This window comes from Mauremys mutica, chromosome 5 (genome assembly GCF_020497125.1).
Source record: "Mauremys mutica isolate MM-2020 ecotype Southern chromosome 5, ASM2049712v1, whole genome shotgun sequence".
Classification (NCBI taxonomy): domain Eukaryota; kingdom Metazoa; phylum Chordata; order Testudines; family Geoemydidae; genus Mauremys; species Mauremys mutica.
The window spans coordinates 116487999-116502727 of record NC_059076.1 but is presented as its reverse complement, the minus strand read 5'-3'; the positions used below and the strand labels follow the sequence as shown (position 1 = coordinate 116502727).

The 14729-nt window shown below is 40.0% G+C and overlaps 1 protein-coding gene across 1 annotated transcript in view; it reads right to left on the bottom strand.

Moving 5' to 3' along the window:
• The window catches only part of CLNK (cytokine dependent hematopoietic cell linker), a 119497-nt gene that overhangs the window by 50010 nt on the left and 54758 nt on the right, over nt 1-14729 (bottom strand). Inside the window, exons 4-7 of the mRNA XM_045019662.1 lie at nt 13467-13507; nt 11793-11955; nt 1504-1607; nt 979-1024 (exon numbers count right to left, since the gene is read on the bottom strand). Coding sequence (XP_044875597.1) covers nt 979-1024; nt 1504-1607; nt 11793-11955; nt 13467-13507 — 354 coding nt within the window. The remainder of the gene's footprint in view (nt 1-978; nt 1025-1503; nt 1608-11792; nt 11956-13466; nt 13508-14729) is intronic.

The window sequence follows — 14729 nt, the reverse complement described above, 5'->3', positions numbered from 1 at the left end:
TGCCACCTGCCCTCGCCCCGCCACCAGCGCCAGCGGGGATCCCAAGCCACATGCTGCCACCACCTCCCCCCAGTGCCAATGGGGGTCCTCGGGCCACATGCTGCCACCTGCCCCCCAGCACCCACAGAACCCCTGGATTGCCCCTCGAGCACCCCTGGCCCAAGTTTTAGTCAGGGATATTTAGTCATGTCTGCCCGTGACCTGTCCATGACTTCTACTAAAAATACCCGTGACTAAAAAGTAACCTTAATTATAATATACAACTACCCTATAGGAAATAAATCATTGGAGGATGCATTTACAAGTATCTCTAAACTATGGGATTTTGAAATAAGATGCAGATAGAATTAGCGTTAAACTGGAAGCCAATGAAGAAATCAATATTTGCCAAGGGTTGCCACATGGTTAGTACAGCTATTACATTCTAAACTGGGGGAACACTCCAATAGCCTCAGACACCGGTGTATAGTAAATACTGAAAAAGGTTGAGTTTTTAATGGCAGCCATGTAGTGGAATGGATGCAGTTGGCTAGGCAAAGAACCCGATTCTGTTCCTATTTGCTCCATCTGAAATCGGGAATGACTCCAGCGCACTCTCTAATTGCTCAAAAGCTGAATGTAGCAGACTTGCCACTTCTCTTTATATATTATATTTCCCCTTTCCTATTTCTTCTTTATAATTGGAGAGAGAGAGAGCAAGAGAGAAAAATCTGATTTTTCACAGGGGTGGTCTGTCCCTGACGAATGGAGAGCTAAATGCCACAATATGTCCTCTTGATAGTGATTGCTTCAGTGTTGTTACTGAGTTGAAGCTGGATTCTGAATTGTAATGTGATGAATTTTAAAGTGACTGATATTTTGAAACATATAGGCATTTTATTCTTTCTTCTCTGACTTATATGATTCTTCCCCATATATACAGCAAATAAGAAAATGGCATTTCATAATTTAATTGCAAAACAAGTTTTTTTATTGTACCTTTAACATTTGGGACTCTGCTCTCCTCTGAAACATATCTGCATTGCTGTAAATAATATAAAATGTTTAGCTGTGATATTGGTCAGTAATAGAGGAAATATAGCTGATAAAATTCTGCTGTTCCTGACACAGCAAGATGATTTACCAGTTAGTGGATTTCTCCATATATATTTCCTCCACCATTACACACACTTGGCATCTTCATACCATAAATAGTTAACAATTAAAAGCCACTAATCTAGGCTTTAATCTATTCCATAATTGTTATCTCCTAGAAATCTCTTCTTGACATAACATTAATATGGCTGACACATCTCCATTCAGCACAAGTTACAGAAACAATGAGAGCAATATTACATGTGGCAAAGTGAATGAAAAGCCCAGACTAAAATATGGGTCTTAACACTGAATCATACTGATTCAAAAAGATGTCCAAGGATTTAGCCATGCAACTCCCATAGCTTTGCATAGCATTAAGTGATTCAGAAAAAGAAGGAATTCTATTTGTGTAGGATATTTACTTACACCTAAGTCTCGAGAGGAGTCAGAGTACTTTGGCTGGCTGATGACAGAGTATTTAGTGTTTCTAGAAATGTGAGTAGTATCTGAATCTCCTAAATACCGTTGATCTATGACAAAGGAAAAAAATAGAGTATATAAGAGCTGCCATCCTGGAACAAACCATGGTCCATCTTGTCCAGCATCCTGTGTCTGAAAGGGGCCCATACCAGAGCTTCAGGGAGAGTGTACAAAACAGGACATTTATAGAGTAATCCACTTGTCTTCCACTCCTGGCTTCTGGTAGTCAGACATTTAGGGTTGCCCTGAGGTTGGGGCCCTGACCACCTTGTCTAATAGCCATTGCTAGACCTATTCTCCATGAATTTATCAAGTTCCTTTATGAACTTTTGGCCATCACAACATCCCACAGCAACGAGTTCCATATGTTAGTTGTGCATTGTGTGAAAAAGTACTTTCTCGTTTCTATTAAATCAACTGCCTATTAATTACATCAGGTGACCTCTGGTTTTTGTACTGTGTGAAAGGGTAATAACATTTCTCTATTCATCTTTTTCACACTATTCATGATTTTGCAGACCTCTATCATATCCCCTCTGAGGCATCTCTTTTCTGAGTTGAAAAGTCCTAACCTTTTTAGTCTTTCCTTGCATGGAACCCATTCCATATCCTTGATCATCTTTGTTGCCCTTCTCTGAACGTTTTCCAGTACTACTATATACTTTTTGAGATGGGGTTACCAGAAATGGACATAGTGTTCAAGATGTGGCATTATGACATTGTATTATTTTTTATCCCTTTTCCATATCACAGACAGCTGCAGCGGCACAGGGGCCAGCAAACAGAGCTGTAAACAGGGGAGTTTGAGTGGGAGTTCTGTTGGAGGAGAAGGCATTTGTAGAGGCTGGTAGGAGCAGTGTGCTGAGCCCTGATTAGGGGGCAGGGCTTCTCTGATTAGGGGTCAGCAAACAGAGCTGTAAACAGGGGAGTTTAAGTGGGAGAAGACTAGGAGACCCAGGCAGAGGAACAGACAGGCTAGTGAAGGGTGTGTGTGGTGTTCTGGCAGTGTTGTGGTGCTTGTTGGGGGGTTGTTTTGCTGTGGGTGGTGGTGTTTTGGTTTGGTTTGTGTTTCCTGGACTAACAGGACCTAGGGGGGAAGGCTATGACAGATACAGAGGCAGCAGTTGTAGTGACCCAAGCAGTGGAAGACACAATGAAGATGACTGGATGCGGAAGCTGCAGCATGTACATGATCCTGGAGGGGGTACCTGAAAAGAGTTTTGTCTGCATGAAGTGCCACTTGATAGAGCTGAAGGAAGAAAAGATCTGAGGACTGGAGATGCAGGTGGAAACTCTGGTTGAGTTTAGAAGGGGGTTCGAGCAGATGATGCAGCAAAGACATGAGGAGGCTGAAGAGAAAAGCTCAGACTCGCAGATGGAAGCAGGACCAAAGAACTCTGAGGGGAGACTTCACATAGCTGAAGTTGCATAACTTAAGATCGATTCCCCCCCAGCAGTGTAGACCAAGCCTAAGAGAACCAGGCAGAGGAAAAGACTGGCTAGTGAAGGAGAAATTGAGCTCAGGAACAAGTTTTAAAAGTTGAAAAATGAAGAAGGGGCACAGCAGGTGGTCACTGAAGGTGAGAAAGCAAGAAAGAAGAGAAGAGCAGCTAGTTCTATAGGAAAAGGGGAAGAGTCAATGAAGATAACACCACCAAATATGAGCCCCAGGAAGATACAGAATGGGTTGCAGAGGACTGCAAGAGAGAATAGGAATCGAGAGGATTTGCAGCCAGAGGAAACGGGATAGATCAGAGAATCACACTATCACCAGGAAAAGGCAGGTTTACATGATTGAGGACTCCTTACTGAGAAAAATAGACAGGCATGTAACCAGAGCTGATCCAGAGAACAGAAGGATGTGCTGTCTGCTGGGTGCTAAGATACAGGATGTGGACCTGAGGCTGAAGAGGATCCTAACGGGAGCGGGAAAGAATCCATTGATTGTCCTTCATGTGGGAACAAATGATATGGCTAAATTCTCATGGGAACATATCAAGGGAGACTATGCCAGGTTGGGGAAGATGCTTAAGGAAATTGAGGCTCAGGTGATCTTCAGTGGGATTCTGACTGTTCCTAGAGAAGGGCAACAAAGGTGTGACAAGATTATGATGATCAACAGATGGGTCTGGCAGTAGGGCTATAAGGAGGGCTTTGGGATGTATGGCCACTGGGAGGAATTCATGGCCAGAGGACTGTTCTCTCGGGTTGGACTTCACCTGAGTAGGGAGGGAAATAGACTTCTAGGATGGAGGCTGGCACAACTGATTAAGAGAGCTTTAAGATAGGAATTTGGGGGAGATGGTTGGGAGATGTCCAGGTAATCTCCATGCCAGATTTTAACACTGAGAGGGAAGAAAACGAAGTAAGAAAGGATACAGCCGTGGGTAGGAGAATGGACATAAGGAGGAAGGGTAGTGTAGATACCAGTCTAATATATGATACTGGGAGAAAAATGTCAGTGCATAATCAGGTAAAGAATGTGAGCAAAGCCAAACAGCAAAAATTAAGATGTTTGTACACCAATGCGAGGAGCCTAGGTAACAAATGGAGGAACTAGAGTTACTGGTGCAGGAAGTCAAACCGGATATTATAGGGATAACAGAAACATGGTGGAATAGTAGTCATGACTGAAGTACAGGTATTGAAGGCTATGTGCTGTTTAGGAATGACAGAAATAAAGGCAAAGGTGGTGAGTAGCATTGTGTGTCAGTGATGAGGTAGACTGTAAAGAAATAAGAAGGGATTAAATGGATAATAGAGTCTGTCTGGGCAAAAATCACATTGGGGAAAAAAAGCTACTAGAGCCTCCCCTGAGATAGTGCTTGGGGTGTGCTACAGACCACCGGGATCTGATTTGGATATGGATAGAGACCTCCTTAATGTTTTTAATGAAGTAAACACTAATGGGAATTGTGTGATTATGGGAGACTTTAACTTCGCAGATATAGACTGGAGGAAAAGTGCAAGTAATAATAATAGAGCTCAGATTTTCCTGGATGCGATAGCTGATGGATCTCTTCACCAAGCAGTTGCTGAACCAACAAGAGGGGATGCCATTTTAGATTTGATTTTGGTGAGTAGTGAAGACCTCATAGAAGAAATGGTTATAGGTGACAACCTTGGTTCGAGCGATCATGAGCTAGTTCAATTTAAACTAAATGGAAGGATAAACAATAATAGATGTGTGACTAGGGTTTTTTATTTCAAAAGGGCTAACTTCAAAAAATTAAGGAAATTAGTAGGGAACTGGATTGGATTGAAGAACTTGTGGATCTAAAGGTGGAGGAAGCCTGGAATTACTTCAAGACAAAGTTGCAGAAACTATCCGAAGCCTGTATCCCAAGAAAGGGGAAAAAATCATAGGCAGGAGTTGTAGACCAAGCTGGATGAGCAAGCATCCCAGAGAGGTGATTAAGAAAAAGCAGAAAGCCTACAAGGAGTGGAAGACAGGAGGGATCAGCAAGGAAAGCTATCTTACTGAGGTCAGAACATGTAGGGATAAAGTGAGAAAGGCCAAAAGCCATGTAGAGTTGAACCTTGCAAAGGGAATTAAAACCAATAGGAAAAGGTTCTATAGCCATATAAATAAGAAGAAAACAAAGAAAAAAGAAGTGGGACCACTAAACACTGAGGATGGAGTGGAGGTTAAGGATAATCTAGGCATGGCCCAATATCTAAACAAATACTTTGCCCAGTCTTTAATGAGGCTAATGAGGAGCTTAGGGATAATGGTAAGATGACAAATGAGAATGAGGATATGGAGGTAGATATTACCACATCCAAGGTAGAAACCAAACTCGAACAACTTAATGGGACTAAATCGGGGGGCCCAGATCATCTTCATTCAAGAATATTAAAGGAACTGGCACATGAAATTGCAAGCCCATTAGCAAGAATTTTTAATGAATCTGTAAACTCAGGGGCTGTACCGTACGACTGGAGAATTGCTAACATAGTTCCTATTTTTAAGAAAGGAAAAAAATGTAATCCAGGTAGCTGTTAGTTTGACATCTGTAGTATGCAAGGTTTTGGAAAAATTTTTGAAGGAGAAAGTAGTTAAGGACATTGAGGTCAATGGTAATTGGGACAAAATACAACATGGTTTTACAAAAGGTACGTCGTGCTAAACCAACCTGATCTCCTTCTTTGAGAAGGTAACAGATTTTTTTAGACAAAGGAAACACAGTGGATCTAATTTACCTCGATTTCAGTAAGGCATTTAATACGGTTCCACATGGGGAATTATTAATTAAATTGGAAAAGTTAGGGATCAATATGAAAATTGAAAGATGGATAAGGAACTGGTTAAAAGGGAGACTACAACGGGTCATACTGAAAGGTGAACTGTCAGGCTGGAGGGAGGTTACTAGTGGAGTTCCTCAGGGAGCGGTTTGGGACCAATCTTATTTAATCTTTTTATTACTGACCTTGGCACAAAAAGTGGGAATGTGCTAATAAAGTTTGCAGATGACACAAAGCTGTGAGGTATTGCCAATACAGAGAAGGACCGGGATATCATACAGGAAGATCTGGATGACCTTGTAAACTGGAATAATAGTAATAGGATGAAATGTAATAGTGAAAAGTGAAAAGTCATGCATTTAGGGATTAATAACAAGATTTTTGTTATAAGCTGGGAACTCATCAGTTGGAAGTAACATAGGAGGAGAAGAAACTTGGAGTATCTGTTGATCACAGGATGACAATGAGTCGCCAATGTGATATGGCCATGAAAAAAGCTAATGCGGTCTTGGGATGCATCAGATGAGGTATTTCCAATAGAGATAAGGAGGTGTTAGCACTGTTATACAAGGCACTGGTAAGACCTCATCTGGAATACTGTGTGCAGTTCTGGTCTTCCATGTTTAAGAAGGATGAATTCAAACTGGAACAGGTACCGAGAAGGGCTACCAGGATGATCTGAGGAATGGAAAACCTGTCTTATGAAAGCAGCAAAGAATCCTGTGGCACCTTATAGACTACAGGATTCTTTGCTGCTTTCACAGATCCAGACTAACATGGCTACCCCTCTGATATTTGTCTTATGAAAGGAGACTCAAAGAGCTTGGCTTGTTTAGCCTAACCAAAAGAAGGCTGAGGGGAGATATGATCGCTCTCTATAAATATATCAGAGGGATAAATACCAGGGAGGGAGAGGAATTATTTAAGCTAAGTACCAGTGTGGGCACACGAACAAATGGATATAAACTGGCCATCAGGAAGCTTAGACTTGAAAGTAGACGAAGGTTTCTAACCATCAAAGGAGTGAAGTTCTGGGGAACAGCCTTCCAAGGGGAGCAGTGGTGGCAAAAGACATATTTGGCTTCAAGCCTAAGCTTGATAAGTTTATGCAGAGGATGGTATGATGGGATAGCCTAATTTTGGCAATTAATTGATCTTTGATTATTAGCAGTAAATATGCCCAATGGCCTGTGATGCAATATTAGATGGGGTGGGATCTGAGTTACTACAGAGAATTCTTTCCTGGGTGTCTGGCTGGTGAGTCTTGCCCACATGCTCAGGGTTTAGCTGATCACCATATTTGGGGTCAGGAAGGAATTTTCCTCCAGGGAAGATTGGCAGAGGCCCTGGGGGTTTTTCACCTTCCTCTGCAGTGTGGAGCACAGATCACTTGCTGGAGGATTCGCTGCACCTTGAAGTCTTTAAACCATGATTTGAGGACTTCAACAGGTCAGACATAGGTTAGGGGTTTATTACAGGAGTGGGTGGGTGAGATTCTGTGGCCTGCGTTGTACAGGAGGTCAGACTAGATGATCATGATGGTCCCTTCTGACCTAAAAGTCTATGATGCTATGACTCTAATAGTTCCTAAGCTAATTATCCTTTTTGACCATTGCCGCACATTAAGTGGAAGTTTTCATAAAACTTGCCATGATTATCCAAAATTTCCTTCTTGGGTGGTAACAGATAATTAAAACCCATCATATTTTGTTGCCTACTCACCCAGTTTTGTGAGATCCTTCTGTAACTCCTCACAATCTGCTTTGGACTTAACTATCTTGAATAAATTTGTATCATCTGAAAACGTTGCCACTTCACTCCCCCACCCCCCTTTGTTCCAGATCATTAATGAATATGTAGAATAACATCAGTCCCAGTACAGATCCTTGGGGGACCCTGCTGTTGCCCTTTTTCCATTGTGAAAACTGACCATTTATTTCTACCCTTTGTTTCCTATTTTTCAACCAGTTACTGATTCATGAGAGAACCTTCCCTCTTATCCCATGACCACTTAATTTGCTTAAGAGCCTTTGGTGAGGGACCTTATCCAAGTACACAATGAGCTCATCTAGACTTAAAACACTACTATGGCAGAGTTGTGTCACTGCAGCTGTGTTGCTGTAGAGTTTCAGTGTAGATGCTAGCTGCACCAATGGGCGGGGTTCTTCCATTGACATAGGTAATCCACCTCCCTGAGAGGCGGTAGCTAGGTAAGCGGAAGAATTCTTCTGTCAATCTAATGTCTACACAGGGATTTAGGTTGGCTTAACTATGTCAGTTGGGTGTTGGGGATGGAGGGGGTAGATTTTTCACAACACTGAGTGATGCATCTATGTCAGCCTAATTTTCTAGTGTAGACTAGGCTGCTATTGACTGGATCACTCCCTCGCTAGTTCACTCCCTCAAATAATCGTAATAATAGAATTATAGAATCATAGGATTGGAAGGGACCTTGAGAGGTCTTCTAGTCCAGTCCCCTGCACTCAAGGCAGGATTAAGTATTATCTAGACCATCCCTGACAGGTGTTTGTCTAACCTGCTCTTAAAAATCTTCAGTGATGGAGATTCCACAACCTCCCTAGACATTTTATCCCAGTGCTTAACTACCCTGACGGTTAGGAGGTTTATCCTAATGTCCAACCTAGACTGCTCTTGCTGCAATTTAAACTCATGGCTTCTTGTCCTATCCTCCGAGGTTAAGGAGAACAATTTTTCTCCCTTCTCCTTGTAACAACCTTTGATGTACGTGAAAACTGTTATCATGTCCCCTCTTGGTCTTCTCTTCTCCAGACTAAACAAACCCATTTTTTTTCAATCTTCATGTTTTCTATACCTTTAATCATTTTTGTTGTTCTTCTCTGGACTTTCTCCAATTTGTATACATCTTCCTGAAATGCGGACTGGACACAGTACTCCAGTTGAGGCGTAATCAATGTGGAGTAGAGTGGAAGAATTACTTCTTGTGTCTTGCTTACAACACTCTTGCTAATACACCCCAGAACAATGTTCACTTTTTTGGTAACAGTGTTAGACTGTTGACTCATATTTAACTTGTTATCCATTATGACCCCCAGATCCCTTTTCACAGTACTCCTTCCTAGGCAGTCATTTCCCATTTTGTATGTGTGCAACTGATTGTTCCTTCCTAAGTGGAGTACTTTGCATTTGTCCTTATTGAATTTCATCCCATTTATGTCTGACCATTTCTCCAGTTTATCCAGATCATTTTGAATTTTAATCCTATCCTCCAAACCACTTGCAGTCCCTCCCAACTTGGTATCATCCGCAAACTTTATAAGTGTACTCTCTATGCCATTATCTATAGCATTGATGAAGACGTTGAATAGAACTGGACCCAGAACTGATCCCTGCGGGACCCCACTCGCTATGTCCTTCCAGCATGACTGTGAATCACTGATAACTACTCTCTGGGAATGGTTTTCCAACCAGTTATGCATCCACCTTATAGCAGCTCCATCTAGGTTATATTTCCTTAGTTTGTTTATGAGAAGGTTATGCGCGACCTTATCAAAAGCTTTACTAAAGTCAAGATATACCACATCTACATCTACATCTTCCCCCTATCCACAAGGCTTGTTACCGTGTCAAAGAAAGCTATCAGGTTGGTTTAACATAATTTGTTCTTGACAAATCCATGCTGACTGTTACTTATTACCTTATTATCTTCTAGATGTTTGCAAATTGATTGCTTAATTATTTGCTCCATTATCTTTCTGGGTACAGAAGTTAAGATGACTGGTCTGTAATTCCCTGGGTTGTTCTTATTCCCATTTTTTATAGATTGGCACTATATTTGCTCTTTTCCAGTTTTCTGGAATCTTACCGGTCTTCCATGACTTTTGATTCAGATATCTCCTTAGTCAGCTCTTTGAGTATTCTTGGATTTATTTCACCAGGCACTGCTGACTTGAAAACATCTAAGTTGTCTATGTAATTTTTAACTTGTTCTTTCCCTATTTTAGCCTCTAATCCGACCTCACTTTCACTGGCATTCATTAAGTTAGATGTCCAATTGCTACTAAACTTTTTGGTGAAAATTGAAACAAAAAAGTCAATTAGCACTTCTGCCATTTCCACATTTTGTATTACTGTTAATAGAATGGTGAAGCATGATTTCTCTTTACAAAAGCCATGTTGGTTCTTACCTAACAAATCACATTTATCGATGTGTGTGACAATTCTATTCTTTATTATCGTTTCTACCAATTTTGCTGGTTCTGAAGTTAGATTCACTGGCTTGCCAGGATTGCCTCTGGAGCCCTTTTTAAAAATCAACATTAAGGGGGATTTGATTGCAGCCTTCAACTACCTGAAGGGGGATTCCAAAGAGGATGGAGCTTGGCTGTTCTCAGTGGTGGCAGATGACAGAACAAGGAGCAATGGTCTCAAGTTGCAGTGGGGGATGTCTAGGTTGGATATTAGGAAAAACTATTTCACTAGGAGGGTGGTGAAACACTGGAATGGATTACCTACGGAGGTGGTCCACCCTTATAGGTTTTTAAGGCCCGGCTTGACAAAGCCCTGGCTGGGATGATTTAGTTGGGGTTGGTCCTGCTTTGAGCAGGGGGTTGGTGTAGATGATCTCCTGAGATCTCTTCCAACTCTAATTGTCTATGATGCTATAAACATTACATAAGTAATTTAATGGGACATGAACACAAAATTCTGACTTTCTGAAATGCATTTTCAGATTCTTTTCTGGTATGTGACAGCTATAGGTCATAAATAAACTAAAAATATCTGTCTATTTGTTTAATATGCTTTTCTTTGGATCCATCAGTCAAAATTTGCATTGTTTTCCCCAGGCAGTAACTGTACTCGAGGGTTCTCTTAGATAAGCACCAGAGGATGCTTACCATAGGGTTCCTAATAGAAATGTTCCCATTGGCAAGTGGTGTGTGTATGTGTGTGGGAGAGATTTAATCAAGCATTTGAATGCTGCTACTTCAAGTTTCCAGATAAAGCCTGGACATAAGTTTTTAGAACTCAGCATAGCCTCTCCCTGAGTTGAACCCATACTGTGTTCATACACGCTGAGGAATCTAAGGAAAAATGAGCTCAGTAATTTGATTCGGATCCAATCTAAATCCCATTGAAAACAATTGAAAAGCTTTGGCTTCAGTGGGAATTGAATCAGGCCCTTAATTTATACAAACCTCTCCCATTTGCTGCTGTGGAGTTTATTTTAGCTTTTTAAAATTAAATTTATTTAATTAATTTATTTGCTATTTGTTGGGTGCATTTTATGTACATATTTATTAAGGTATTTCTGCCTATAGCTCTCTTTTTTTGCAGGGGTTTAAAATCTCTAGAAAGTAGTTATTAGGGCTGACTAGTATAGCCTGTAGGGAGCATCTTTATTTACCCCAAATTTGACAGTGGTTTGTGTCAAATAATGTATTATATGTAAATGCTAAAATAAAATGAGACTTGAATAGGGCCTTCTGTAAAACAAATCACTGGCTTGATTAAAATACCGAATTTTCCTATAGACAATCCTTGTGAAATTTATTTTAAAAACAAAATGCCCATTCCTGAAGGATGCGGTAGGTACCCTTAAAATAATGACAGGAGATATTACATACAGAGAACATGAAATGGTGGAATGTTCTCTGTATGTATAAATATCTCCTGTCTGTGTGTTCCATTCTATGCATCCGAAGAAGTGAGCTGTAGCTCACGAAAGCTCATGCTTCAATAAATTTGTTAGTCTTTAAGGTGCCACAAGTACTCCTGTTCTTTTTGCGGATACAGACTAACACGGCTGCTACTCTGAAACTTAAAATAATGATGCATTCATATGCAAATTGATTATCCTGGCAATTACATATTTTTCTTTCTATGTCTTTCACCCAGTGGAGTACTTGGTCTAAACATTTTTAAAAATAACCAGACTGAGCACAATCTGGTCCTTGCTTTCCCCACTTATTCCAAGGACTCTGTTCTGTTTCAGCACAGAAGTAAATTACCTGCATACTCGGATTCTTTTATGGGTTTGGCAGGCAAAATTTTCAAGGCATGCATTGCCTCCAAGCTGGAAGTTTTTACAGTATCATATGGATACTGTTCTTCATCAGGTACATCGCGTGAATGTTCTGATTCATCCTCACCCACTTTTGCAAAATGTTTATCCTAGGCAAAAGAAAGAAATTCAGGTAACACAATGAACCTGTAGCTGCAGGGCTCACTTCAGGCTTGGCCAAACTGAATGCAACTCCATTGACTCCAATGGCTCTCCTGACTTCAGTGACCAACTAACTTTGATGGAGTTGAGCTGACTCATGCCTGCAGACTGTGATTTGGGAGTTTTGTTTAGCTGTTGAAGGGATGAAGATGAAAGGTTGCACATGCTACACTGGTGCAGCAGAGTTTCTTTTTGCAGTTTAGAATGTAACTAAGGCTGCATACAAACATGAAAGTGACTTTAATTTGAAAGTTAGTGGGACTCAGGCTCCTAAGAGGGAGATTTTCAAATAGCAGTTAGGAGTCTAATTTCCATCAACTTTTGCTGAGTATCATTTGTGCCTTTGGAAATCTCCCCTAAGTGCCTAAGTCACTTTGGAAATGGTAATCTGGTTCCTAAGTCACTTAGACGCTTTTGAAAATGTTACACAGAATGTAACTTAACCAGGAAAGCACATTTAAAAATTTTCACTGTAATATTTTCAATGTGTCATTTGTGCTATGCTGTTCAGTTACATAAATCATCAAGCTAGGGAATAGAACCAATATTATGATCGAGGGTACAGCTTAATGGCAGAACATTTCTGGCCTTGGACTCTGTGAATCTGAACATCAGTGATTTATGTAATTAACCAGCTCATCACAAATTGCAGATTTTAAAATAAAAATATAATATTCAAAAGTCACTTTTGGTTAATAGATATTTAAGTATTTGAGTCCTGAGTGCTTGCATTAGCAAATCTTCTGTGTCCAAGCAAACAAGGCAGGGCGGTGAATATTACTGAACTGTAGAATTGCAATCAGCTTTCACATTTGAATGAAAGTTCACTGCAATGTTTTTATTTGTCCAGCTCTTCTGTTGGCACTACTTGGGTACTAATTGTCCAATTTATAGCACATACTGTTGCCATTCTTGTTTACACCAACTTCTATTGACTTTAGAGTGATTTTTGAGGTACACAAGTAAAACAGAATCAGGCCATAGATAAGCAATTGGCTGTTGAGTAGTCTGCTCCTGTAACAGCTCCTGTCAACTTCAGAAGTTCCAAGCCTATCTGGAAATAACCATTTTCCATGTTTATTTTAATACAAAATTACGCACTAGAGAAAAGATGCATCTTATACTTTTGTAGATTTGATACTGAATGATTATTCAAATTCAATGATACTGTAGTTCAAACAGAACATCGCTATATGCAGGAAATGAATCCTATTCATGGTATATTCAAAAACAAGCACTGGCCTAATCCTGCTCCCACTGAAGTCAATTTAAAGCTCTCATTGATTTCACTAGGAGCAGGGTTATGCCAAGCGCTTTTCAAAATCCCACTCTACATTCCATGTGCTCAGGCAGAAAGGATGGTCTTCCCACAACAGCACTACAGCAGCGACAATCTGAAATTTCAAGTCTAAGTGAAAGTAAAGCAAAATTTTTGAAAGGAATGGAAAAAAATACTTACAAAATTAGATGTTTTTCCAGGAATATTTCTGCTCTTGCCTTCTAAATAAAGTGATCAGAAAGATTACAGCAAGTATTATATATTCTATATAGAAGAGTGATACATTATTTAGCATGTTATTAAAGGGAACAGAACTTAGTTAACTGTATAATATACTGAAAATATTCACATAGCTCACAGAGTGAAAAATGCTGGCTGCCCCTGAGTAGATATATTAGTAAGGAAAGAGTCTTATGGAACCTCAGACCCACCCTTATTTCATCGGCACAGAGGCTATCAAGGCCAAGTTTTTCTGAAATGGGTGCCTAAAGCTAGGTGCCTAAATAATAAATAAATACAAATATTGTAAATAGTTGTATGGTTCCCATCACCACAGCATCTGAGCACCTTACAGTTAGAGCTTAGAAGAAAATAGTTTTCCTGGCTCATGTATATTTTTGGGAGCTCAAAATTTCTTCCTGTCTCAAATCTGAACAAAAAGTTGAAATCTCAACTATTCATGATCTGAAAAAAAACCCCAATTTGTTTGGTTTCATTTTTTATAATTTTGAAGTGTTTCATTTTGATTTTAACTTTTTTTCTTTTTTAACCTGTTTATACTCTGGCTTAAATTCTAAAGTAAACATAATTTCAAATCAGAAAAACTGATTTTTTTTTCTGTTTGAAAATGTCAAGACAAAATCTTTTGATACTTTTAGAACTTATCTCATCATTTTTTTTCAAGTTGGGAATTTCATTAAAAAGGACTCCATTTCACAACTGTTTCAGTTTCAACAAATCGGTATTGTTTGGTGAAAAAAAAATTATTGAAAAATTCCCGACCAGCTCTACTCACAGTCTTTAGTGTATTACACTCTTGCGAGGTAAAGAGGAAGCATAATTCCCATTACCTGGGAGACTGGGTCACAGAGAGACTGACTTGCTCAAGGTCACACAGGAAGTCTGGGGAAAAGCAGGGAATTGCCTCTACGACTCGAGTCCTAGGCTAGAATCTTAACGACTGGGAGTAGCCTTCCTCTCCTATACGGCCAGAGTTTCAAATTTTCAGCAGCCAGCCCACCCACCTGGAAAGCGGCAATATAATCAAAGAAGTCAATATAGTTTTGATTTTTGCACATAGCTTGTTTACATTTGCATGCTCCCATTTGATATATATTGTATTATGTAGATCCTTTGGTCATTTTAACTTACCCTGACCAAAAAACAAAACAAAACAAACACACCCTTTTATGCCTCATTGTTCTTCTGTAAGTTAGATGCAAT